The 27,240-nt window shown below is 43.5% G+C and overlaps 1 protein-coding gene across 1 annotated transcript in view; it reads right to left on the bottom strand.

Annotated features, from left to right (window-relative positions):
* Positions 1-413: 413 nt before the first annotated feature.
* LOC146200322 (carbohydrate sulfotransferase 5-like) overlaps positions 414-27,240 on the bottom strand; it is a 60,544-nt gene continuing 33,717 nt past the window's right edge. Inside the window, exons 3-4 of the mRNA XM_084592329.1 lie at positions 19,835-20,370; positions 414-1,211 (exon numbers count right to left, since the gene is read on the bottom strand). Of these exons, the coding sequence (XP_084448455.1) occupies positions 657-1,211; positions 19,835-20,370 (1,091 nt within the window). The 3' untranslated portion in view covers positions 414-656. The remainder of the gene's footprint in view (positions 1,212-19,834; positions 20,371-27,240) is intronic.

The following is a 27,240-nucleotide window of genomic DNA, read 5'->3' as shown; positions in this document are numbered from 1 at the left end:
GGCGCACGCGACCACAAACCTAACAAAGGGCAGATGACAGAAACATTCTTTCAAACGTTCACAGTTGCTCACTGGACAAAAGCATCTCGAGAACGGTGGTAACCGTATATTGCAGAATATTGAGCGTTTGATGGTTATATCAGCAAAGATAATCATCGGAGCCCGTACCAGGCGCTTTTAAGTAAAGAGGTCACCCCACATGCCAAACTGCTCTGAGTGTTCTAACTTCAAGAGATGTCCCCTATACGTAGCTCACAGCAGCTCCCTGCTACCGTTTATAGTGTCTTTAATTCTTATCGTTCAGAACTAAACATCCTCTTTAATCTGTTACTCGGACAGCTAGCGCTTTTCATGTTGAATACAGATGCATGAGTTCAATAAACGAGAAATATATTCATGTTTATTTTCAATAGTTCAGATGCTGGAGTTTGTTGCTCACATTGGTTGCAACAGTATAAAGGACAAAGGCGGAGATAAAAAAGGACATGTGCAGCGGAGCGGAACGAGTAATCAGCGCAACACTTCATGTCCTCCTTTATCTTGGTGCTCCTCCTTTGCACAATTTCATCCAACATGGGCGTAGAGTATTTGAAAGTCGACAACACTTTTCTTAATGTGCGCCATTATGAGCACTTATATTCACCTTATTCGCTTTTTCATAAAGCTTTTCTTGTGCTCTCACGATTCAGACGTCCGGGTTTTGTTGCGTTGGTGCCACGCACAAGTAAATCGTATCCGAGCCTCTGTAGCACATCGCTACAAGCTTCTTCAATCACACCAATTGTTTTTCGCGAGAGTTTAGTCTTCCACTTTACAGGAACACTGCTAGTGTTCCGTTTCGTTGAATGATCATCTGTCAAATCTTTATGGGTCGCCATTGTGTGTTTCGCAATGTACTGCGCTACAGACGCTGTGTAATCAAGACCAAGACGGTGGTACAGGCGCTCCGTTTCGTGCGCTGCATCCGAGGCAAGATCTTCGAAACGGAGTCTTTGAATACGGGTGGTTGGCAGGAAGCCCGTGAGCTCTTCGAATGCTTCAATGTCATTTCGCATCTGATCGCAGAGGGCACTCGCTTTGTCGCAGTCGGGGTTGTCCGTGCACCATGTCAAACCCCGACGAGAGCTGTAGATGGCGCGCGGGTCTCGCACGAGATGCAGCACTCGCACCGACCGAGCAATGTCGGGGTTCCGTTTAAGCCAACCAGCCACCTGCGGAGATGCAAATGACTTCATGAGTGACACTTGGCGTATTAGATAGACTGGTGAAAGGCGATGGGGGATGTTCGAGATTTTCGTCACCTCAGAACTTGTTTTCAACTATCCATTAAGGTACTATCCTTGTAACGCTATACGCGTAAGAATCGTTTCAAAAACGTATCTGAAACACAGGCCTTCGCGCTAACTAGGCACAAGCAGTATAGCCCAACTGGTATCTTGAGACAGGAGAGATTTCGATGTCGTCCTCCGTCCATACAAAGACCTAGGTGCAGGTTGGAACGGCCATTTTAATGCAGTGGTCAGCTAATTGTCGACTGTTTTCAGCTAGAGCCGCCTTAAGATATCCTACTTTGCGTCGGAAGGTCCTTATTTCGAATTTAACACAAGTAAATTCGCAATAGGGGGGTTGTAAAATATTTAGCGCTGCAGGTATCTCTTTTTTTTCAAGGAGATCACATAGACTGTTATTCAAACAAACAAACAAAAATCCACTTACAAACATACAATACGCACCATGATCTAGGACCCGTAGCCACTGGCTAGTTTCGGGTCCATCACAATATTGTACATTTTAAATGCAGCATGCGAAGACGATACATTGCGTTCATAAAATAAAAATTCACATTCTGAACAATATAGAGATAAAAAAAGCAAGCGTACACAATACACACTTTCTCACCAGAAGAAAAACAATACACCATAACTTCACATATTCATTAGGAACGTTTTCAAATATTGCACAAAGTTTCTTTTCAGTTTAATATCGTCAGGTATACCATTCCAAATCAAAACTCCACTAAACTCTATTCGTTTTTGCCCGTAACTATTGCGACACACTGGTAAGTTGAAATGTTTGGCACTAGCCGCCCTAGTTTCCCTGTTAGGTCTTATAAATATGTTATGTGGAAGTGTGTCATTAATTTGTAAGATTTGGTGAATTGTCTGCGCTACCTTTAAAGTGAATATGGAGTGAAAAGGCAGAATGCGGGTTGACTTAAAGAGCGGTTTGCTAGAGTCAGATAATTTTGAAGAAGTATTAATTTTTACCGCTCTCTTCTCTAATCGGATTACTTGTTCGAGATATTTAGGATGCGTGTTACCCCATGACTCTATGCAGTACATTAGTTGGCTCTGTATAAAAACAAAGAGTAGGCGAAGGATTGAAAAATAAAACATTTCGCGCTTGCAATAAAACGTGACATCCATAAGCTAACTTTGTGCAAACCGGTTTTACCTGAGAGTCAAAATGTACACCAAGATATTTGAAATTATTCACTCTTTCTAGTGGCACGCTATTTAAATACAATGCAACATCGTTGTAGTTTACCTTTGTTACCCTTGAACTAAATACAGTGTATTTAGTTTTCTAAATGTTGACGGAAAGACTATTGTTAGTGAACCAGTTAAGGATAACTTCTAATTCTTCATTTATTTTATTGTTTAGTTCGTTTATCGTGTCCCCTGTAAATATTAAAGCTGTGTCATTGGCGTACATTAATACTTGGGAATACTTTAATATGGTTGGAAAATCATTCGCGTATAACTAGAATAAAATTATCCCCAAAACTGATCCCTGCGGGACTCCGGTTAACATGACCTGCGCCTCAGAGATTACGTTATTCACTACCACCTGCTGTATTCGGTTTGAAAGATAACTATTGAAAAATCTTGATATTTTCTCTCTAAACCCATACTTATAGAGTTTATCTACAAGAATTGCATGATTAACTGTATCAAATGCCTTTTTTACATCTAAGTACACAACTATAACAATCTTGTTGTCATGGAGGCCTCTGTTTATAATTTGTGTTAGCACAAAAACGGCGGATCCTTTTGATCTATCTATTTGTTTTCTTTTCAGGATTTGTGTAGTTCATTATTCGTTATGAGATTTATTACATAACTCATCTACTTATGAGAAGCTCGCAGGCCATTTTGGAGTTTATGCTTGCCCGTTTTACGGTTGCGGTGAAAACGTCAAGCAGATTCGACTACATGTACCTGTTGGAAAATATTTTTCAGGACTCATTAGCAACAGTAGGCAAATGACCTACTTACTGAGACAAGTTTTTCCAATCGGGGCAGTTTTCAACTTCATCAATATTGCTCATTTTTATAAGTCAATATTCCAAATGCAGAGACATATATATATATATATATATATATATATATATATATATATATATATATATATATATATATATATATATATATATATATATATATATATATATATATCAACCTTATCAATATAAACAAAATTTGTAACAAAAGTTATTACGATCTAAGCAACTGAAAAAAGTACACAGAAGACCCTACTATTTTATTGAACTCACGATTGCATACAAGTAAAACCTCTGTACACCAAAATATTCTACCAACACACTATCTCAGTGTTACAGGCCTTCCCATAAGGCTTCCATGAAAAAAACAAAATTCTATATAACGCTAACAGCTCACTATGTACACGTCAACGTAGCTAGGCTTCGTTTAGCAGCGTGGCCAGCGAAACTGCAACCAGAAGTCGTTATAGCTGATTGCTGTGTGAATGCCTGTGATGCATTCAACCTAATGGGAGCCCACTTTATACCGGCCGTGCACACCGACTGACAACTTACACGGTGCCTTTGCACTATTGTGTTGTGACCTTCCATGAGATTCTATTCTTCTGGCATCACCTGCACAGCATAAAAATCCGAATGTTTTCTGAAGAGAAAAAATGTCTTAAAATAGCTTTCTACGAGTAAACGATAACCTTTGCTTAGACGCCAGCAGAAAAAATAATTATTCAAATATTGTGGCATTATTTAGTTTAAGGGCCAAATGTTTCAAACAAGACAGTGGGCATAATTTTACCTTCCCCGCCATAAAAAAGAAAATCAGTTCAATAATCCCATGGGCGGTTTAATCCTTCTCAAAACAATTAGCCTAAAAGCACATATATTTTTCGTTTCAACACGCCCACGTAAAGTTCGCTATTGGTACCTTTGGTACCCAAACTGTCAGTTTTGTTTTCTCTTGGAAACATTAGGAACTCATCATTATTGAGAAAGCTCCAACGTATTTTCTTATTTGCAGCTTTGGTTTCTCGGAAGACGTCCATGAGCTTTAAAGCTCATGAACGTCTACAAATTATATGAGTGTATAAACACTAACAGCAAGAATACGCACACAAACGGCGCTCTTGCGAGGTATGCATTCCTTCAAACTTGTCCAGATATACGCGTTGCCTCAAAGGCCTTGCCTAAAACACAGCGTTCCCCAATATTGCGTATTAACTGAATATTAATTGAATAAAGGAATAATGAGTTGGGGCCAAACTTTATTTAAATAAATAAGGTTCTAAATTTTGTACAGTTTCTTAATCCTGAAAACATTTTCGAGCAAGCAATGTCTTCGAACAAAGAACCCATAAAATGGAGTATAATTATACAAACTTCTCAGAAACTTTTGTAGATCCAGTTCCATGGTTAAAACATTCCTTTTATGAATCATACGGGCGGCACTGGCTACCGACGCGAAATCGTGTCAATATCAACTAAAACCTCAATCGTTTGTGAACGTTACTTGTGAATCACATTGATGGAGACGTCTGAAATACTTCATGGATGTTGGGATATCAGCGCTAATTTAAGCCGCCGCATTTGGCATAAAAAGAAACGTAATAAAAGGTCCTTCACTGTATCTTTGGACACAAATCTCATGCCAGAGAGTCACCAAGGGTAAGCACCAGCTGCTAAATAAGCCATTGTTTTCAAGAGTGCATCAATGAGCCTCATACCTCGATGCTTCTATTGATTTTCGGGCGGTATATGCATCTAACGGTCACAAAATGTTCGCAATCACCATGATAGATTTTTGTCCTATGAGATCTAGCAATTATTCATGAAATGACAAGAGATGTTAGCTGAAAGTAATGTTGCATAATCGTAACTTTTTTTTCGCAGGTGGCTGCTTGATTTTTTTTAACAGAATAAAACATAACGCGCCGATGGAACCTAATGTCTACTTGGGATTCGCTCGATTCCTCCGTTGAAGAAATAGATACCGCGTTCGACGACCGGCAGATCCTTTTAATTATATCTGCTTCCGCCTAAGTTGTCAGCATTTGAATCTAAGTTCTTTTATCTGAACTATGTCGAGAACTCAATATTGTAAATTAAGGTGCCTATTTAGTAATCCACAAGTGACGACTTGGCGACCGCTGCAGGCCGCTATCACGATGCCTCGGCAAACAGGGCTATTTCAGTGCTTTCTGCATACTGTCCGCGTGTTCCTGAGACAGACGATCGTATATCTCCACCTGGACTAGTAGCGCGTAGCCATTTGCATATACTAAAATGCGGGAATCCGAAGTCTACATCGGCTCACGTCAAGGAGAAATATATAGTGCTTTCCACAAATAGAAACATATTTTGAGACGAAGGGCGGAACCACATGTTTCTTGTTGTTTCTTTCCATTCTGTTTTGCTGAACAGGTGCATAAGTGGGAACAGAAAAAAAAGAACAATACATTCTCGGTGGCCTGCTTTTATCCGCAGCTGCATGCCTGCACTCTAAAATTCTTTACATGTTGTCGCACAGCGTCGAATTTGAATGGTAATGGCCTTCCTTGTCCACACTCTTAATCTGGTTCCACATAGGTTCCAGTTATAAGCGAAAATTTAAAAAAATGTTCCGCTTATAAGTGGAATTTTTTAAACGTTGCACTTGGTATGTTGAACCAGCTTTAGAGTGTAGCATAAGGAAGTTAAAGGGCATTGAGAGAATAAACAAAGGGAAAGACTAAAAAAAAAGTATAGAGGAAATCAAGATGACAAAACTACACAAGTGTGAACGTAATTAAAAATAAAGGTAATTAAAAAAGAAAATGACAGCATATCCAGCGTCGAAACAACCCCAGCAAAAACGTTCGCTCGTTTGCATTTCTCCAGTGCAGGTTCCGCAGTGCTCTAAAATGTTTAGTAACCTAGCATACAGCGCTTTTGGAAATTCGGTGTGCAGTGGCAAAGAAACTCAAAACTGCAGTTTTTGAACATCATTTACAGTACTAACACTTCTCATGAGCTTGATACGACGGCCACTATAACAACCAGTACTGGTGATCAAGAATCAGTTGGTTCCAACTGCAAATTAATTAAAGAACTGCTTTGTTCATTGAGTGAAGGTGTAGGCAGTACTTCTCGGGACACCAATTTAAATTATGCCTTTTTCACAATAAGCTACTAATGCCGACAGCAGGTCGTAGGTAAGCTTTTCTCGTTTATCACTGCTCGACAAAATCCACGAATAGGGTCCAGGAAGCCGTCGTTTTGATCGTCTAGTCTGCATCGCCACTTCTGCAGCATCGGCTTAATTGTCTTCTTAGGGCATCTAAAATGGCCAGCTGAATTTCAGCTGAAATGGCCGGAATTCTGTTCACACAAATCTTGCAATGCCAAATTTTCGCGGGCCTATATAAGCGTAACCTTCATACGAATTTTTCCCGGTCACCAATCGATCTTACATTCCTTTAGTGGATACAAACTCCTCGAGCTGAGAATCAGCCCCACAGTACGGTCCTATTTCCCATCATCATCATCATCATTATCATCATCATCATCATCCTGAATATACCCACTGCAGGGCGAAGGCCTCTCCATATTTCTCCACTTAACCCGGTTCTGTGCTAGCTGCATCCACTTGACCCCTGCGAACTTCTTAACCTCATCCGCCCACCTAACTTTCTGCCGCCCCCTGCTACGCTTTCCTTCCATTGGAATCCAGTTTGTTACCCTCAGCGACCATCGGTTATCCTCTCATCGCACTACATGTCCTGCCCATGTCCATTTCTTCTTAATTTCTACTAGAATGTCGGTAACTTGAGTTATTTCTCTGACCCACTCTGCCGGCTTTCTATCTCTTAATATTACTCCTACCATTTTTCGTTCCATAGCCCTCTGGGTTGTCCTCAACTTAAGTAGAACTCTCTCTTGGTTAGCCTCCACGTTTCAGCCGCATAGGTGAGTACAGGCAAGATGCAACTGTTGTATACTTTCCCTTCAAGCGATACCGGTAAGCTGCTAGTCATAATCTGCGAGTGCTTGCCAAATGCGCCCCATCCCAATCTTATTCTTCTTGTTATTTCCTTTTCCCCATCATGGATCACTGCCTTGTCGTGGCGGAGGGGCTTGCGAAACTCGATGAAGTCGTGAGCTCTGCTTTGTAGGGCCACCCAAGATAGACAGGTCACGGCCGAGAGTTTTGACAAAATGTGATTCACTGGAGAAGGTAGTGGCAACCCACTCCAGTATTTCCTGCCAAGAAAACCCTATGGCCAGTCACAATACCATTGATGATATGGCGCCGGAAGATGAGCCCCCTAGGTTGGAAGGCGCTCCAAATGTTACTGGGGATGAACAAAGGGCGATTCCTAGTAGCTCCAGGACGAATGAAGCGGCTGGGCTAAAGCCAAAAGGACCCTCAGTTGTGGATATGTCGGGAAGTGACCGGGAAGTCCGATGTTGCAAGGAGATATATCACATAGCAACATGGAATGTAAGATCTATGACGCAAGGTAAACTGGATGTCGTAAAGCGAGAAATGGACTGATTGAACATTGATATCTTAGGTATCAGCGAGATCAAGTGGACCGGAATGGGGGAATGGGGTTGCTCTCATAGTAAACAGAATAATGGGCAAAGCAGTGCTGGAGTACAACCCCAAAAACGACCGAATGATCTCACTTCGAATCCAAGGTCACCCTTTCAACATAACAGTTATCCAAGTCTATGCACCGCCCACTTCTGCTGAAGAAGCTGACGTTGAGAGATTTTATGCGAATCTACAATGCCTTTTAGACCGCACCCCATCATCAGACGTCGTTTTTCTCATAGGAGACTGGAATGCTAAGGTAGGGAGTGAAGAAATATCCGGAATTGCAGGCAAGTTCGGTCTTGGTGAGCCAAATGAAGCTGGGCAGATGCTAGTAGAGCTTTGTCAAGAAAACAACCTGACCATAGCGAATACTCATTTTCAACAGCACAAGAGGCGCCTGTACACATGGACTTCACCAGACGGACTGTACAGGAATCAGATCGATTATATTATTTGCCGGCAGAGATGGAGAAGCGCTATACAAGCAGTAAAAACAAGGCCTGAAGCCGATTGTGGCACAGATCATTCGCTTCTTGTTGCCAAAATTAAGCTTCGATTGATGAAAACGCAGAAAACTAGAAGGCCTTTCAGGTATGAGATGGATCAAATTCCATTAGAATATGCTGTGGAAGTGAGGAATCGATTTCAAGAATTAGATCTAGAAGACAAAGAGCCCGAAGAGATGCGGACTGATGTTCGTGATATAATACAAGAAGTTGCTACTAAGGTAGTTCCAAAGCAAAAGAAATGCAAGAAAGCAAACTGGTTATCTGAAGAGGCTTTGCAAATAGCTGAGGAAAGGAGGATGACAAAAGTTATGGGGGAAAGAGAAATATACAAGGTTCTCAATGCGGATTTTCAGAAAATAGCAAGGAGAGATAAGAATGCCTTCCTGAACATGCAGTGCCAAGCAGTTGAGGACAACAGCCAATTAGGGACACAAGAGCTCTGTATAAGACAATCAAAAATATCTAAGAAAGCTTCTGTGCTAAGCTGGGCGTGATAAAGGACAAACGAGGCAAGGACCTCACTGAAGCCTCAGAGATAAAAAGAGGTGGCAGGAATACACAGAAGAACTGTACAAGAAGGACCCGAATGTGCAAACCCAAAATGAGGCGGTTGTGATCACTGATCACGAGCCGGTCATCCTGAAGAGTGAAGTTGAATGGGCCTTAGCAAGCCTTGCTAAGAACAAAGCTAGCGGAATTGATGGCATTCCAGCTGATTTGCTTCAAAACCTCAACCATGACGCTGTTAACATTCTGCGTACATTATATAAGAAGATTTGGACAACCCTGCAGTGGCCACTGGATTGGAGGAGGTCAGTTTACATCCCCATTCCAAAGAAAGGCAGTGCCAAAGGTTGTTCCAACTACCACACGATCGCGCTTATTTCGCAAGCTAGCAAGGTGATGTTGAAAATCCTCCAAGGTAGGCTGCAGCAGTATGTAGATAGGGAGCTTCCCGACGTGCAAGCTGGGTATCGCAAGGGCAGAGGAACTAGAGACCAAATGGCCAACCTTCGCTGGATCATGGAAAAAGCAAGAGAGTTCCAGAAACCCATCTACTTCTGCTTTATTGATTATGCGAAAGCGTTTGACTGCGTAGATCACAGTAGATTGTGGCAAGCTCTCCAAGAGATGGGAGTTCCAATTTACCTCATCTGTCTCCTCAGGAACCTGTATGAAGGGCAAGAGGCCGCATTCAGAACTGGACATGGGCTTACTGATTGGTTTCCGATTGAGAAAGGAGTGAGGCAAGGCTGCATACTGTCGCCCTGCCTATTTAACCTATATGCAGAGTGCATCATGAGGAAGGCCGGTCTGGACGAGTCTTCAGCTGGAGTGAAGATTGCTGGAAAACGTTTTAACAACCTTAGATATGCGCATGATACCACCTTTATGGCAGAAAGCGAAGTGGAACTCAAGAGACTTCTGATGCGCGTACAAGAAGAGAGTTAGAACTTTGGGCTTAAACTGAACATTAGAAAGAAAAAGATCATGGCGTCTTGCCCTATCAAGTCCTGGAGCATCAAGGGACAGGAAGTGGAAGCTGTGACAGATTTTCTCTTCTTGGGCTTCAAGATTACCTCGGAAGGAGACTGCAGCCATGAAATTAGGAGACGCCTGCTTCTGGGAAAGAGAGCAATGGTTAGCCTTGACCGCCTAGTAAAGAGCAGAGACATTAGTCTGCCAACCAAGATCCGTATAACTCGTGCTATTATTTTCCAGTTGTGATGTATGGATGCGAGAGTTTGACTGTGAAAAAGGCTGACCGCCGAAGAATTGACGCGTTTGAATTGTGGTGCTGGCGAAGACTCTTGAGAGTTCCTTGGACTGCCAGAAGATCAAATCAGTCGATATTGTCGACCATAAGCCCTGACTGCTCATTGGAGAGTCAAATTCTAAAGTTAAAGCTCAGCTACTTTGGTCATCTGATGAGAAGAGAGGAGTTGCTGGACAAAGATTTGATGTTGGGAAAGGTTGAGGGTCGCCGGAGAAGGGGTAGGCAGCGAACGCGATGGTTAGATGGCATCCTCGAGGCACTGCAGATGAAGTTAGGTGATGTTAGGAAGATAGTGAGAGACCGTAAAGCGTGGCGTGACATGGTCCATAGGGTCACGAAGAGTCGGACACGACTTAACAACTGAACTGAACTATTTCCTTTTCATGCTATTTCCTTTTATTTCCTTTCCATTTCTATTTTATGATATTTAAAGTTTACAAAAAGCTTCAGAAGTGTCCTCTGGAGGGCTAGCTAGTGTAAATCATTCATTTTTTAAAACTGCGTGAATAAAACAAGGAGAGAGCGAGAAACACAGAAACATACGCAGAGTGCAGAATCTCGCTTTGTCTTTCTCGATCTGTCCTTGTTTTATTCGTGTAGTTAAGAAAAAAACACGCTTCATGTACATTACGCTAGAATAAATAGCATATTCTTATACCACCACAATATAGATTACTCGTCCAAAATCACTGCTTTTTATTCTTTACCTACGTGTTCATTTTAAACGGCAAACGAACACAATGCTGAAAAATCAATTTTATTCACACATTGGCCAGTTTTGACTTGGACTCTTGTTTTATATTGCTTAGTAGAATTTATTATCACGCCTCACAATCTTTTGAGTAACTGCGGATCCTCATCAAATGGCCAAATATCAGGAAATGTCAATACATCAGATTCTAGAGTTGTTTTTTTTGGTTCGCGAAAACAAAATCCCTGTGGACAAATTTTTCCGTCGATCTACCGTGGTTCCTGAGAAGGCAGAAAACACACACTTTATCTGGTTTCATATCTATAATACCTACAGTGTCTGACATACAACGAAAACTCCGAATGTTTCGACTCATTGTTGTCACGGCAAATTGCCATGTAAAGAAACTTCCATCAACCTTGTACAGCTTCCTGTGCCTAAAGCACAAAAGCTAACACATGTAAATGCAGATGACGTTTGAATATGATAGGAAGTAAAAATAATTTAAGACAAAGGGAAACTGAATTGAACGAGCAGTGGTCACGAGAGCAAGAAAACAAAAGTACATCCAAAGCATATTTCATGTAATTCTAAGCAGCATACTTTCATACTGTAAAGGAATATGGCGTTCTTATTCTGAACAAAACCACATAGTTTTTTGCACGAATATGGCAGAAAACATTTTATCCCTAATTTTATGATTTATTCGATGCAGCTGGTGGCTGCTCCTGAATACTCATGTTCGGAACTATGACGTCATAGGTCTCTCAGCATCCGTGTCGAGCCAATCAGATTGCTTGATGTACCTGCGCGCTTTCTTCACGAAATATAGGCAATTTTCTGAGAGTGAGGTTGCTTCCCCTAGTTGCTTATGCCCAGAGCCTTTTCAGCTCTAATTCTGCCAACGGAGCTGCCGTACCAGCGATTGGGAAGTGCTGCAATTTTAATTTTTTTTTTCAAAGTTCTATCATAGCGTGGTGCTGGGAAGGAACATATCTTGCTATACTTTTCTGAAAATGCCGACACATAGGAATTTGGATCTCTGTGTCGCAATTTTATGGAGAATTTTCTAGGTCAAAGTTTTTATCGGGTCGATTTTGGCGACAGAAATGCAATAAATAAACTAAGAAAGCGATTTGGCCAGCTAGTTGGTGCATGAAGAATGTTAATAAAACAGCGAGAAAACAAGGACGGTACAACACGACACAGGCGCTGAGTAGCACCTGATATTTATTGACCAACAGAAGGACTTTATACTCACAAAAATCAGGCAGCACCAGTCGGCCTGCTACCGGTCGTGCGTGTGATGCACGTTCAAAATTGTCAGCAAAACATTATAATAAAACTACTGACACGTCACCGCGCATGTCAAAAGTGACGAAAGGCATGGAAAAGTATTTTGACGACCACCGTGAATTCACAATTTTTTTTAAGATATTTATTTCTCACAAATTTAAACCTGTATCACATGCGCTTATTCCGCGTTAAAAACATTCCCTTTCTTACCTTTTATCTCACTGTTAGCAGCCCGGCTCATGCTACTCAAATTTCGTGATTATAATTTCCTACCGTTCGTCATAAATATCAGTTCCTAATCAGCGCCTTTGTTTAGTTGTCACGTCATTGTTATAGGGCTGTTTTCACCCCCATTCTTAAAGATGTATGCCTTGCTCTGCGGCGGATCATCAGCACGTTACTGACAGCGGCTAACACGTTACGCGCGGCCTTACATGGCCCACAAAATTCGCAAAAAGCGTCACAGTCACGCCTTACCGAAGAGCGGCCTTGAATAAATAAAAAACGGGTTACATGTGAAGAAAACTGAGTGCGTTAGAAAGGAGTGCACTTTGTAACATACGTTAAAGAGTAATTGTATAGATTACATAAGTTTAAAGACAAGAGAACGTAAGCGACATTTCTTCGCCTCTTGCAAAGTTAGAGCTCGTAATTTCAATATCATACCATACCGTACCAAACCGGAAACACACTCCCCCTTGTTTTATTCAATTTACTGAAAATTAAAACACTGCATGCAGGCAGCGCACGTATATATATATATATATATATAGCTTCAACTTGAAGAAGAATAGAGTGCCTACTAAAGTTTTCATGCCAGAACGCACAAATATACCTGAAACCCAACGGACACCTTCTCACGGAGAGTATAGAGGCTTAGAAGAAAGCATTTAATATTGGCAGCGCAATGTGGAACCAACGATGGCTATTTCTTAACGTGAAATATGCATTCAGGGAAAGTGAGCACAAATTACTTTCATAGACGTAATTAAAGAACAGAAGTACCACTGGTCATAAAATGGGTAAAAAAATGAAAAAGGCTGGCATATTTCTGCTAATATTGTTCAGCTTTCTATCTTTTGATTTCGAGCACTCTCCAGCCTCTTGTTGCTAACGTTAGAAGTTGGGCAAGTTGGTAACTGTCATGTTAAATGAGCGCGAGAAGATGAACACGACAGAAAAGACAAGACGACACAAGTGCTCATTAGCAAGTGAATGGTTTTTAGGAATCAGGGTGCATAGATTTAAAATGAAGATAACGGCCAATGTGCGTGGGTTTTCGATGGGGTTAAAATTTAGGCGCGAGGACTGTCAGCAAGACGAGCACATCAAAAAAGGAGATGCGGCCATTTACCTCCTCTTCGGCTGTAAACTATATGGCAGGTTCAAAGTTGGTCAGGTGGACAGTACAAACGCGCAAAGCTTCTTTTTTCAGGATGCAAATGCAGTCGTCAACGTATCTTCGGAACACTCACTCCGTGGGCCTAAACAATGCAAGTGCGCGGTCTTCGTTCTCCTCTATTGTTAAGTTTGCGATCGTTGCGGAAAGGGACGCACCCATAGCCGCAACGTGTACCTGCCTGTGCGGGACATTCTAAAAAGTAAAATATGTGTTAGACAGACAGAATCGAAGAAGTTGGGCTAGGTCATGCATATCAATGGGAGATACATCTCTCCTGTAGTGTCAGGTTGGACTTGAAGGCTACGGTACAGACTTCTAAGGCAAGATCTATTGGGGCACACCCTAACAAATTCACGCGTGAGCTTAAGGAAGCTTCTACATCGAAACATCATTGGACGCATGTGTCAGCACCTCCTCTGTCACCATACCAACTCTCTGAAATTGCATTTGCTGATCACAAATGGGCTTTCCGCGTACTTGTTCTGCGCTTTTGTTCTCTGATTTTCTTCCCGTTTTATCACTAGTCTGTTTTTATGCTCTGATTAGCATCCTTAATGCGGCATCGGGTTTGGTTTGTAATTGTTTCTCTCTCTTGTGTTCTTAAGTGTGTTTTCCCCGAATAAACCATTCATTTGCGAGTGAGCACGTGTGTCGTGTTGTCTTCTATGCCGTGTTGTCGTTTCGCGCTCGTTTACCATGAATGCTCTTGGTGTTTTTTACATCATGGAAAGAAAAACATTTTTATTATCCGTGACGTCGTGAGGGCTTTCTGGGCGGATGAAGGCATGGTGGGCTGTGGGCGCTTCCAAAGTAAAAGTTTTAGACCGTGAGCTTTATTCTTCGCACAGCAACTCCCAAAGCCATACCCTTGCCTATTTCAGACGCCAGAGCGGCTGGGTGGTCAATGACGTCACAATAAGTGACCCATTGCAGATAGGCACCACTGCGGCGCTCACTCGATGGCGATCCCCTCACCACGTTGCTGGGCGAGGGGTTTATTAACTGCTTCGCCTGTGTTTGGTTGCCATCTCAAGCCGACAACACATCTGCAGTCTCATCGTGGACGAGGTGCATGCTGGTCCGAGAGCGTCAGCGCTTCCACGCAGGCATCTGGCGGATGCGTAGCCATGACAAACAGAACTGATGCTCTGACATCTAGATTAGTCTAAATTACAGCAATAATGCTTTCTTAATCAGGGAAGCTTATTCGTGGCGTACTAACATCGCTTTGTATTATACATAACTAGCAGCTTGCTGGGACGAAATGTCAGTCTCTACATGTCCATTTAACTCCTCAGCGCTCGATGAGATTGCAAAATGCCGATCACGTGATGTATATGGCCGTGTCATCGAGCTATCTGAACATTCTGCGCTGACATTGATACATCGATGTTTTAACTGTCGATTTCTCATATTTTTTCACGCCGATGATCTGTAACTCCCAGGCGATACGAACGAAACTATGGCGCCGCGGTACGACACGCGCAGGTTGCTGCGAGACGTGTGAGCTCACGTACGCAGCTCCTGCACTGGCGACGTGTGAGACGCGCGTAAAAACCCAGAAAATAGTGCTATGCAGGACAAGATATGTGAAAGAAATAATGAAGATTTAGAGAGCCGAACCTTCGTAATGTAATTTCGGAAATATAACAGAAAGTCCTGCTTTCTATGTAGTATAAGGTAAACACTTAGTCGCGACTGCTACTGTGGGAGAAGAATATCCTTCAACAAGGTTGACGACTGGGCAAGTTGGTAAGGGTTCATATTTACCAGCCAAAGGGCGAGATACCCCTTCATGGATCACTGCCTTGCCGTGGCGGAGGGGCTTGCGAAACTCGATGAAGTCGTGAGCTCTGCTGTGTAGGGCCACCCAAGATAGACAGGTCACGGCAGAGAGTTCTGACAAAACGTGATTCACTGGAGAAGGTAATGGCAACCCACTCCAGTATTTCCTGCCAAGAAAACCCTATGGCCAGTCACAATACCATTATCGATATGGCGCCGGAAGATGAGCCCCCCAGGTTGGAAGGCGTCCCACATGTTACTGGGGATGAACAAAGGGCGATTCCTAGTAGCTCCAGGACGAATGAAGCGGCTGGGCTAAAGCCAAAAGGACGCTCAGTTGTGGATGTGTCGGGAAGCGACCGGAAAGTCCGATGTTGCAAGGAGATATATCACATAGCAACATGGAATGTAAGATCTATGACGCAAGGTAAACTGGATATCGTCAAGCGAGAAATGGACAGATTGAACATTGATATCTTGGGTATCAGCGAGCTCAAGTGGACCGGAATGGGAGAATTTAACTCCGGCGACCATTATGTCTTTTATTGTGGGCACGAATCCAAGAGAAGGAATGGGGTCGCTCTCATAGTAAACAGAAGAATGGGCAAAGCAGTGCTAGGGTACAACCCGAAAACGACCGAATGATTTCACTTCGGATCCAAGGTCACCGTTTCAACATAACAGTTATCCAAGTCTATGCACCGACTACTGCTGCTGAAGAAGCTGACGTTGAGAGATTTTATGCGGACCTACAATGCCTTTTAGACCGCACCCCATCATCAGACGTCGTTTTTCTCATAGGAGACTGGAATGCTAAGGTCGGGAGTGAAGAAATATCCGGAATTACAGGCAAGTTCGGTCTTGGTGAGCCAAATGAAGCTGGGCAGAGGCTAGTAGAGTTCTGTCAAGAAAACAACCTGACCATAGCGAATACTCATTTTCAACAGCACAAGAGGCGCCTGTACACATGGATTTCACCGGACGGTCTGTACAGGAATCAGATCGATTATATTATTTGCCGGCAGAGATGGAGAAGCGCTCTACAAGCAGTAAAAACAAGGCCTGAAGCCGATTGTCGCACAGATCATTCGCTTCTTGTTGCCAAAATTAAGCTTCGATTGATGAAAACGCAGAAAACTAGAAGGCCTTTCAGGTATGAGATGGATCAAATTCCATTAGAATATGCTGTGGAAGTGAGGAATCGATTTCAAGAATTAGATCTAGAAGACAAAGAGCCCGAAGAGATGTGGACTGATGTTCGTGATATAATACAAGAAGTTGCTACTAAGGTAGTTCCAAAGCAAAAGAAATGCAAAAAAGTAAACTGGTTATCTGAAGAGGCTTTGCAAATAGCTGAGGAAAGGAGGATGGCAAAAGGTATGGGGGAAAGAGAAAGATGCAAGGTTCCCAATGCGGATTTTCAGAAAATACAAAGGAGAGATAAAAATGCCTTCCTGAACATACAGTGCCAAGCAGTTGAGGACAACAGCCAATTAAGGAACACAAGAGCTCTGTATAAGACAATCAAAGATATGAAAGGAAGCTTCTGAGCTAAGCTGGGCGTGATAAAGGACAGACAAGGCAAGGACCTCACTGAAGCCTCAGAGATAAAGAAGAGGTGGCAGGAATACACAGAAGAACTGTACAAGAAGGACCCGGATGTGCAAACCCAACATAGGACGGTTGTGATTACTGATCTCGAGCCGGGCATCCTGAAGAATGAAGTTGAATGGGCCTTAGCCAGCCTTGCTAAGAACAAAGCTAGCGGAATTGATGGTATTCCAGCTGAGTTGCTTCAAAACCTCAACCACGACGCTGTTAACACACTGCATACATTATGTCAAAAGATTTGGACAACCCTGCAGTGGCCACAGGATTGGAGGAGGTCAGTTTACATCCTCATTCCAAAGAAAGGCAGTGCCAAAGATTGTTCCAACTACCGCACGATCGCGCTTATTTCGCATGCTAGCAAGGTGATGTTAAAAATCCTGCAAGGTAGGCTGCAGCAGTATGTGGATCGGGAGCTTCCGGACGTGCAAGCTGGGTTTCGCAAGGGCAGAGGAACTAGAGACCAAATTGCCAACCTTCGCTGGATCATGGAAAAAGCAAGAGAGTTCCAGAAACCCATTTACTTCTGCTTTATTGATTATGCTAAAGCGTTTGACTGCGTAGATCACAGCAGATTGTGGCAAGCTCTCCAAGAGATGGGAGTTCCAATTCACCTCATCTGTCTCCTCAGGAACCTTTATGAAGGGCAAGAGGCCACAGTCAGAACTGGGCATGGCCTTACTGATTGGTTTCCGATTGAGATAGGGGTGAGGCAAGGCTGCATACTGTCGCCCTGCCTATTTAACCTATATGCAGAGTGCATCATGAGGAAGGCCGGTCTGGACGAGTCTTCAGCTGGAGTGAAGATTGCTGGAAAACGTATCAACAACCTTAGATATGCGGATGATACCACTTTAATGGCAGAAAGTGAAGTGGAACTCAAGAGACTTCTGATGCGCGTACAAGAAGAGAGTGAGAAGTTCGGGCCATCAAAAAGACGAAGATCATGGCGTCTTGCCCTATCAAGTCCTGGAGCATTAATGGACAAGAAGTGGAAGCTGTGACAGATTTTCTGTTCTTGGGCGCCAAGATTACCTCGGAAGGAGACTGCAGCCATGAAATTAGGAGACGCCTGCTTCTGGGAAAGAGAGCAATGGTTAGCCTTGACCGCCTAGTAAAGAGCAGAGACATTAGTCTACCAACCAAGATCCGTATAACCCGTGCTATGGTCTTTCCAGTTGTGATGTATGGATGCGAGAGTTTGACTGTGAAAAAGGCTGACCGCCGAAGAATTGACGCGTTTGAATTGTGGTGCTGGCGAAGACTCTTAAGAGTTCCATGGACTGCCAGAAGATCAAATCAGTCGATATTGTCGACCATAAACCCTGACTACTCATTGGAGGGTCAAATTCTAAAGTTAAAGCTCAGCTACTTTGGTCATCTGATGAGAAGAGAGGAGTCGCTGGAGAAAGATTTGATGTTGGGAAAGGTTGAGGGTTGCCGGAGAAGGGGTAGGCAGCGAACGCGATGGTTAGATGGCATTCTCGAGGCATTGCAGATGAAGCTATGTGATGTTAAGAAGATAGTGAGAGACCGGAAAGCGTGGCGTGACATGGTCCATAGGGTCACGAAGAGTCGGACACGACTGAACGCCTGAACTGAACTGAACTGAACTGAAAGGGCGAGATACAGGGAATAATATCATTATTCCACTACACTCTACCAAGAATATGAAACGACCCTTTTTATGTCACTTATTGAGCTATTACAACAAACTGTAAATATATTATTTTTCGATAGATGGTGATCTCATATTTTTGAAACAAAATGAAACCGTTATGCGATGTTGTGCATGTATATTATTAATTTCAAAATTTAACATGCCCGACATTTATTGCTGATTTCATCCTTTCCGTTATTATTTTCTTTGTATATTGTATCGAAATACAGCATTAGTACATCTTCCACTACTCATGATTTTTGAATACAGCATGCAAAGTGCATAAGATGGTGTGATTTTATGAGAAAAGTTAGAGCGTTAAAATTGCATTCTAACCCGGATCGGGTGTTGGCTGCAGCATGTAACGTATTAATAGTTGAAAGTGTGTGCGCGTTAAGAGGTTTAAACTCCTAGATGATGTCTTCAATGTTATCTGATGCAGCGTTTTTCGTACTTTGCTACTACTACTTTATACTATGCCGTAGTAGATTTAAACTCTGGCAAGATGGGAGTTCTCTAGTATTGAACCTCGGTTCGAACATTGTTTAATAGCAAAGGGCCCCTGCTAGCTCTGAAAAAGTAATGCGTCGCTGCTAAAATTTCACTAAAATACTACTACGGCAAAATATTCAGGCGAGAGCCATTATAGGCTTATGCTGTCGTGTACAAAATGTGTCCCCCCTTTTGCGGCGGCTCTGATTTGCCGAGGCGGAATGTCGTCATAGAAGCCTCAATTAATCACAGAGCACGACCACACCATGCACGAATGCATGCCTTATATGGGCATATGTATAAAATGATCAATTAATAATTATTGACTGATTGATGCATTTAGGTAATCAAATATTTATTTACTAGTTAGTAATTCAATTAAATAATGTTTAATAAATCACAATTATTGAATAATAAATAAATTAAATAAATAATTACTAATTAGGTTCAGTTGCGTATCAGAATGAGGCACTCAGGCTTTTGCCTTTAACTACTTTAGTCGCTGAAACGTCCCTCGTATTTTATCTTTATTAAAAACCGAAACCATTGCGCATATTACAAAAGTGGGCTTGGAAACCAATCAATTCATTGGAAACATTTTCTATATATATGGTATAAAACGAGTTTCAAGCAACCTTAGTTGCAAGTGTGACGTACATATGAACGGCCTGGCAGCTTTAGGAGCTATTAAATACCAACTTCAGAATTTCGCTGCAAACTGGATATTGAGCCAATATACAGCTGGCGATAGAACTCACCTGTCTCATGTGCAGCCTGGTGAATTTGAAAACTTGTGCGCTGGCCCGTGAACACAGTGCTGAGAGATGACTGGGAGACGAGCATGACTGACCTCTTTCACAGACGTCTGCCAAGAAGTGATTGAGCTTGTAATAGTCATGATTCTCAAGCCACACCGTGTACAACGGAGCGTCTTCCATTCGGCATCGGAGCAAGTGTTCGATCAGCTGGAAGGCGTGACGCTCCCTGCCAGGCCGGATACGGCCGCTCACTGTGAACGGCATAAGCGGCTCGAAGTGAAAGAATGTTCTGGGCCCCTGAGAGAGCAGTTCGCCGATGAACGACGACCCGGCTCGGTAGTAGGTGATGACGAGTACTACTTTGACGTCGGCTTGAGGGACAGCGGAGTAGTTCTTCAGAATGGTTGCGAATGCCGGGGGCAGCTTCCCTTCGACTGTGGAATCAACGAATTCAACTTCTGACCACTTGTTGATAATGATGTTGGACGTGTTTAGGTGCTCACCACTGTTGGCGCTTCCATGGCCTCGTCCCTTTGCTGTCGAATCAAGTGGGAGGGAAAAGAAAAGTAAGAAAATCGAAATGTTGGCAACGGTGAAAATTTAGGCTAGTGGGTATTGATTCATGGTGCAAAAATAACGCAAATCTGAGGAAAGAGAACGCGAGAGCACGTGCACCAAAAGCACGAATTTTCGGCTGAAAGAAATCCAAAACGATGAGGGCGAACGAGACCCGAGCAGATTGTTACGTTCCCAGTACGTACGGGCTGTTTATTTACAAGGATCGGTAGAAACAAGACCGCGGCGACGCGTACAAACGTCAATTTGCCTTTGCTCTTGTTCCTTCTCCACTGATTTATCCAACCGTTCTTCTTCATCTTCTGTCGATGCGGTGAGAAGGCACGTGACATTTCCCTCCTCTCAGATAAAGCCTTTCGGGCGAGTTACATAGAACCTCTAGAATGAAATCGCTTGAGGCGGGCACATGCACCACCTGAAACTTGCGTGACCGTCGACCGTTTGCAGTACGACGTGCTGTAACGCTATTCAGGTCGCTGATGCATTCTAACACAATAATGGGTATGGTGTAGCGTGGCAGCAGTTTCTGACAAAGACCACTCCTACGGAGAGGTGTCCACAACCACACATAGCTGCCAGGAGCGTATGACACTTGTTGGTGTCAGGCGTCGTAGCGATTTTCAGAACGTTCTTGCGAAGATAAAATTAGAACTCTGGCCAGCAGGCCAGCTTCTTTAGCTCTACAGAGTGTGGTAGCAAGAGAAGGTTCTTCATGCATGGAAAATGGCAGGATGGTGTCGAGGCCCCAGCGAGGTGAGCGAGCATAGATAGAAGGGGCTGTAGCGTGTTGTCTCATGCTGCACTGTGTTGTATGCATGAGTAGTGAACGGCAGAACGCCATCCCATTCCTTATGATCAGCAGAGACGTGCATAGCCAACATTGTGGTGAACGAGCTATTAGTACGTTCTGCCACACCGTTTGTTTGGGAATGATATGGTGTGAAGTGGCGAAAACTGCAAGCGCTGAGGCGAAGAAGTTCTTCGGCAATGTCCGCTGTGAATTGGTGTCTACGAACGCTAATGATGACTGCAGGAGGGCCGTGCCGAAGAATGACGAATCGAAGTAAGAAATGAGATACTTCAGACGCAGTAGCGGATGTTATCGCGGCTGTCTCACCATAGCGGGTTAAATAATCTACGCACACAAGAATCCATCGGCTTTTTTTTGGACCGTGGGAAAGGTCCAAGAAGGTCAATGCCAACTTGCTCAAGCGGGGTTCCTGGATGTGTGACTGGCCGCAGTTTGCGCGGTGGACTTGAAGTCGAAAGCTTAAAGCGCTGGCATTGCACACAGCTGTCGCTCGCTAGTTGAAAGCATCTTCGGCCAGTAAAATCGCTGCTGGGTGCGGTGGAGTGTTCTTCATGGGATCTGGCGGAATCAAATGAAGAGGTTAATGTTTGGTCCTTGCGTCGCTCAGTTCGGAAAGCTCGAAGATCGGGGAAGATTCGTGCAACTGAAGCTAAATATATATCGAAGTTGTCAGCCCCGTCATCACTGGTTTGAAGCGGCTGACGCGAGAGACAATTAGCATCTGAGTGCTTATAACCGCTTTTATGCCCCACAGTAAAATTAAACTCTTGCAGGCGTAAAGCCCATCGAGCTAGCCGTCCACAGGGGGCACGAAGACTCACGAACCAGCAAAGGGAATGGTGGTTGGTCGCGACAGTGAAAGCATTTCCTTACAAATAGGAGCAAAAGCGCTGTCCAACGAAAACAACGGCGAGACATTCTTGCTCCGTAACAGTGTAATTACGTTCGTATTTACTGAACGAGAGGCTGGCATACGCTATCGTGTGCTGATCGTGTCCATGGCATTGTTTAAGTACAGCGCCGATGCCGATACCACTGCATCAGTGTGCACTTCAATTGGTGCTCATGGGCAGAAGTGGCCTAGTATGGGTCCCGAGGTCAAAAGAAATTTCAGATGACAGAAAACTGAGAAACATTCGATGGTCCAATTCAATGATTAATCTTTATGCAGTAGACACGTGAGTGGGTAAGCGATGTTTGCAAAACTTGGTAAAAAGCCTCGAAAGCACGAGCATAGGCCCAAAAATATTTGTAGCTCTTTTACTGATTGGGGCACCGTAAACGTTTGACGGCTTCAATTTTCTTCGGATCTGGTCAAACCCCTATTTTTTCAACTATGTGACCGAGGACAATTGTTTCGCGATTCCCAAAATGCTATTTCGTTTCATTCAGTACAAGGCCAGCTCGGTCCATGCAATCAAGCACGATATCCAGATGGTTACTGTGTTCACTAAATGTTTGCCAAATATTACAACGTCGTCCAAATAGCAAACATGTTTGCACTTAAGTTCATGCAGGATTCTATCCATGAACCACTGGAATGTGGCAGGCGCATTACATGATCCAAAAGGAATAACGGTAAATTTATAAAGTCTGTCTGGTGTTACAAGGCCGTTTTTTTTTAATCTGCAGTCTGCGTGGGGATTTGCCAGTAGCCAGATCTCAAGTCAGTTCAAGAAAAGTAAGAAGCTTAGTGCAGATAGTAACTTGCGGCATCTATACGTGGAAGCGTGTAGACATCTTTCTTGATGAATATTTAGGCGGCGATAGTTGAAACAAGACCTTCATGGGTCATCTTTCTTTCTAACAACGATGACTGGAGCTGCCAAAGGACTAGAGGACTCTCGAATAATGCCGCACTTTAGCTTGTCTTGAACTTGCTCATCTATTACCTTACGTTCAGTTGCTGAGACTCGATAGGGTTTCTCACGAATTGGAGGTGAGGACCCGGTGGTGATCGTGTGATGGATACGACTGGTAGGCAGCGATGTTGAGTCGTCCTTGGCAAAGTCGAACATTACCAAGTGTTTCAGAGGTACTTCCACTAGAATGTGGCACTTGGTTGTAGAGAGACTTATTAATCATAGCCGTAACTACGGTTTCCATACCTGGTTGCACCTGCTGCCCAATGACAGAGCTGCTTAACGCCGCGACGAAACCTCATACGCCTTCCTCGACGGGTGAGTTTTAGGCCCCGAGGCAACACAGTTGGCTCTTCAGAGTGGTTCACTGTCCAAAGCTCAGTGCGGCCTCTAGTCACGGGAAAGACGCAAAGAGGCACAAGGATACTCTTGTTAGAGCATGTGAGCCTCGTAGGTTCTACTATAGCTTCGAACGATTCGCACTAGTTTCGAATAGAGAAAAACTGCGCGACTGCTGAAGACAAGGATGGCATAATTATGTCTTCTTCCACAGCAAATGCTCCAAAATCGAGTGTCGAGTCATCCACAAGAGCCGAAAGTAGTAAAGTATTCAAAGCAATCTCTCCCGTACCACAGTCTAAAGCTGCACCGCAATCTTGCGAAAATCAATCTCAATAATCACATCGTGTAGACCGAGGCAGCACTGCAAATTCTGCTCTAAACTTGAGGCCACCAATAACAACACCTGGAGCACACACTCCAAGGGGAACTAAAGGTTCCCCACCGACACCACGTAATTGCACTGCACGGTAATCATTCAGCATTACTTTACGACCTAAACGGTTCTTAAAACTCAAACTCCTAACAGACACTGTAGTCCTAGTGTCCACAAGCGCCATTGTTTTACACCAGAAATACAAACTTCTAATTTGTTCCTTAACATAAACAAATGTAGAGGTATGGACGTCATCGACTCGCCGGCGGCCTCACCTCCTAGTTTCCCTGAGGCGGAGGGGGACAACGACGTCGAGGGGAAAGTGATCAGCGCCGGCGCTGGGGTGGCGGCGTCACAGCACGACCAGATGCACGAGATAAATTCCGCAAATATGTCGAATGGTATGTGTCCCAAGCGAACATAGTCGGGGATCGGCTGCTGTTTGGTGTGCTGCCATCCGTGACTATTCGCAGGGGGTCGGTATTCTTGGGCAGTTGGAAAACGGTAGCGGCATTATCTAGCGATATCCGTCGCAATGCCCCACCTGTAGTACACAGGTTGAGGGCGCCAGCGATCAGCACAAGAGTCCTCACTAACAAAGTCGCTACGTTGGTTATAGCCAGGCTCTCGCTGCTGACGAACCACGTTTCTAGAGTAGGCGGTCCTTCTTTCCGTCGGCTGGTGAGCATAACTTTGAGTAGAGCTGCTCCGATTGTTCATATGCAACGCGCCGCTAGGTTGAACACACGAAGTGGACAGGGTGGCGACATTTGCCTGCAGTGCACAACTCTGCAGCCCTTATTCTTCACCGCAGATGGTGTCCACAATCTCTTGTATCATATCAGTCACAGAAACTGGAGGACAAGCTTCAACACTGCCTAGAGGTAACATTGGCCACTCTTCCGAATTTAGGTCAATTCGACGCAGCTTGAGAGCCTCGAATGTGCTACAATGCTTTATAACATCAGAAGTGGTACTCAGGCTCTCTTTGCAAGTAATAAAATTATAAAAGTCGTCCGCTATTTCTTTCATGTGGTGGCCGACTGTCTCCTTCAAGCAGAGGGGGATTGACCAGCTTCTATAGCTTTAAGATGGCCTCGATGTATGCAGTATTTTCTCCGGGTACTTGCGCCCGGCGAAGAAATGTCTGTTCAGCGCACTTCTTCTTTGCAGGTTCATCCCCAAAATATTTCTTGATTTCGCTTGTAAACAATATCCATGTACGTAATGAATCATCATGATTATAGAAACAGTCGAAGACAGTGGCGGCAAGGAAGAACACTACGCTCGTCATCTTAGTAGCAGCGTTCCAGCGATTATAGTTACCCACTCTTTCGCAGTATTTCAGCCGCTCGTCAACGTCCTCTTCAGGTTTTTCAGAAAATGTCCAGGGCTCTCGTTAATGGGGCCAGTTGTTCGCCGTGGACGGTTCTGGCTGCTTGCAAGATGTGTCGGGAGTCATGTCCGATGTCATTGGTGGTAAGCCACCGAGTCCATGGCTTCTTCGGTAGATAGAACGCTTCGTGGCCGTGGCCACTACCTAAGCACCTCTCATCAATGATGTTACGTGCTTAGTACGTACGGGGTGGGGGGAGTTGTTTACAAGGATCGGTAGAAACAGGACCGAGGCGACGTGTACAAACGTCCTTCTGCCCTTGCTATTCTTCCTTCTTCACCGATTCACCTGACCATCCTTCATCTTCCGTCGATGCTCTGCGAAGGCGTATGACAATATTAACAAGTGCATGCGCCAATCACCAGAGTATCCCCAAGAACCAACACAAAAAGAACGAAAGCAAAAAAAAGGAGGGGGGTACGTTTGGGTGTCGTTCACCCTCGTAGTTTTGAGATTCCTTCGGTCGGCAGTTAGCGCACGTGTTCGGTCTTTCTTAGTTTGTTTGCCGTGGGTTTGCGCTCTATTTTACAGCACGAATTGGTAGCCTTCTATGTCACAACGAATAAAACATAAAACAGATGCATCGTTCATCCACATATACGCATTGTTTTAATAGTCACGCTTTTCTGCAACCAGTACCAGTCAATAAATGGCCACCTAGAATGAGAGACATCCACAGCCTTCATAAAGAGCATTAGGCACTGGAGGAGGCACCTCTGCTCCCTTTACAAAATTTAACGCACTCATATATATTGCTTATGCTTGTTGCTTCTCTCGCATGCGCTGTGTTGCCATAATGCATTCAAAGAACGATAGAAAAAGCCCGTAGTATATGTTGCTATATTAGGGAGAACACTTCTTTTCACATCGCAGTGAAACGGTGTGTTGTTCACAGAGCCGCGCTCGGCTCTATAGAAGGTCAGGAAAAATGCGTGAAAAACAATGGAATCATTATTAGTGTAATGTGCTGTTACGTGCGATTCTGACGTTTTTAGGCTAACTAGCTCACTGGCAAACAAGAACATATGCAAATTTATTCGTCTTGCTTCTTAACGATGTCTCCTACGACATTTTTGCATCCAATACAACTTACAGAACTTCAACGCCCTACCTATAGCTCTTGCCAATTAATATATCGAAAACTATCAAAATCTCAACCTGCCTGCCTCTTTTTCCTTCTCGCTCAGTAATTTTTTCTTATAATACTTTGCTCCAAATTAAGTACCAAGTATGCCGCTCTTTGTGCTGAGTATTCTTGATTGTATACTGAGCGCAAAAAAAGGATAAATTATTATCTAGTTGTGCTCAAGAGAACATGGATATCACGCCCTCCTTCGTGATCCTAGTGCCCCAATAATATTTCTTATTTGAACAGTTTCTCGATTTAAATTTCAGCTTTTTTCTGTTTGCTTTCATGCTTATTCGTTTTTGTAGCCACTCCAGATTATATCTTCAGAAGTTTGATAATTCTTTGTTGTCTTCCATCCTTTGGAACGCCCACTTGTTTGACGTTTGTCCATGCTATATTCTTTCATGAAGAACCTCGTGGTGAGACAAAAGTAACACAAAGAACGGAGCATTTTTAATTTTTGCAAGTCTATTTCTTTTTCAGGTGCTTTTTTCTAAGCCTTTTTCTTGAATTATGGCTTTCTACACTGTGGATGATAATTCGGTTTAGATGAGAGGTTTTTATGGCTTAGTGTTTTTTAAGGCGAAAGCCATTCAAGGCTCATGGTGCGTCGGGAGAAAGTGTCGCCGGTCTTGATCACCGGACACGTCATCACGAAATGCGCGCTGTGTGCAGACAGATTAAAGAAAAATAAATTATGGAGATGAACAGTGATGATAAAGATTATAATCGATATGGAAGATGTTATAGTGATTACTAATGACTAATAATGACTTGTAATGACCCATATGTCAAACGACGACTTGTAACAACCACAACTCATCAGAAACCATAAAATACTAATTAATGAGCAATATTGACAAAAGGACCAATTATAATTTTGAAATTATGAATAATTACTTGTAAAGATCTATATG

The sequence above is a fragment of the Amblyomma maculatum genome, chromosome 2 (genome assembly GCF_055883805.1).
Source record: "Amblyomma maculatum isolate TAMU_Amacu chromosome 2, ASM5588380v1, whole genome shotgun sequence".
NCBI classification, from domain to species: domain Eukaryota; kingdom Metazoa; phylum Arthropoda; class Arachnida; order Ixodida; family Ixodidae; genus Amblyomma; species Amblyomma maculatum.
Note: the sequence above shows the minus strand (reverse complement) of the source record. Positions and strands in the feature narration are given on the sequence as shown.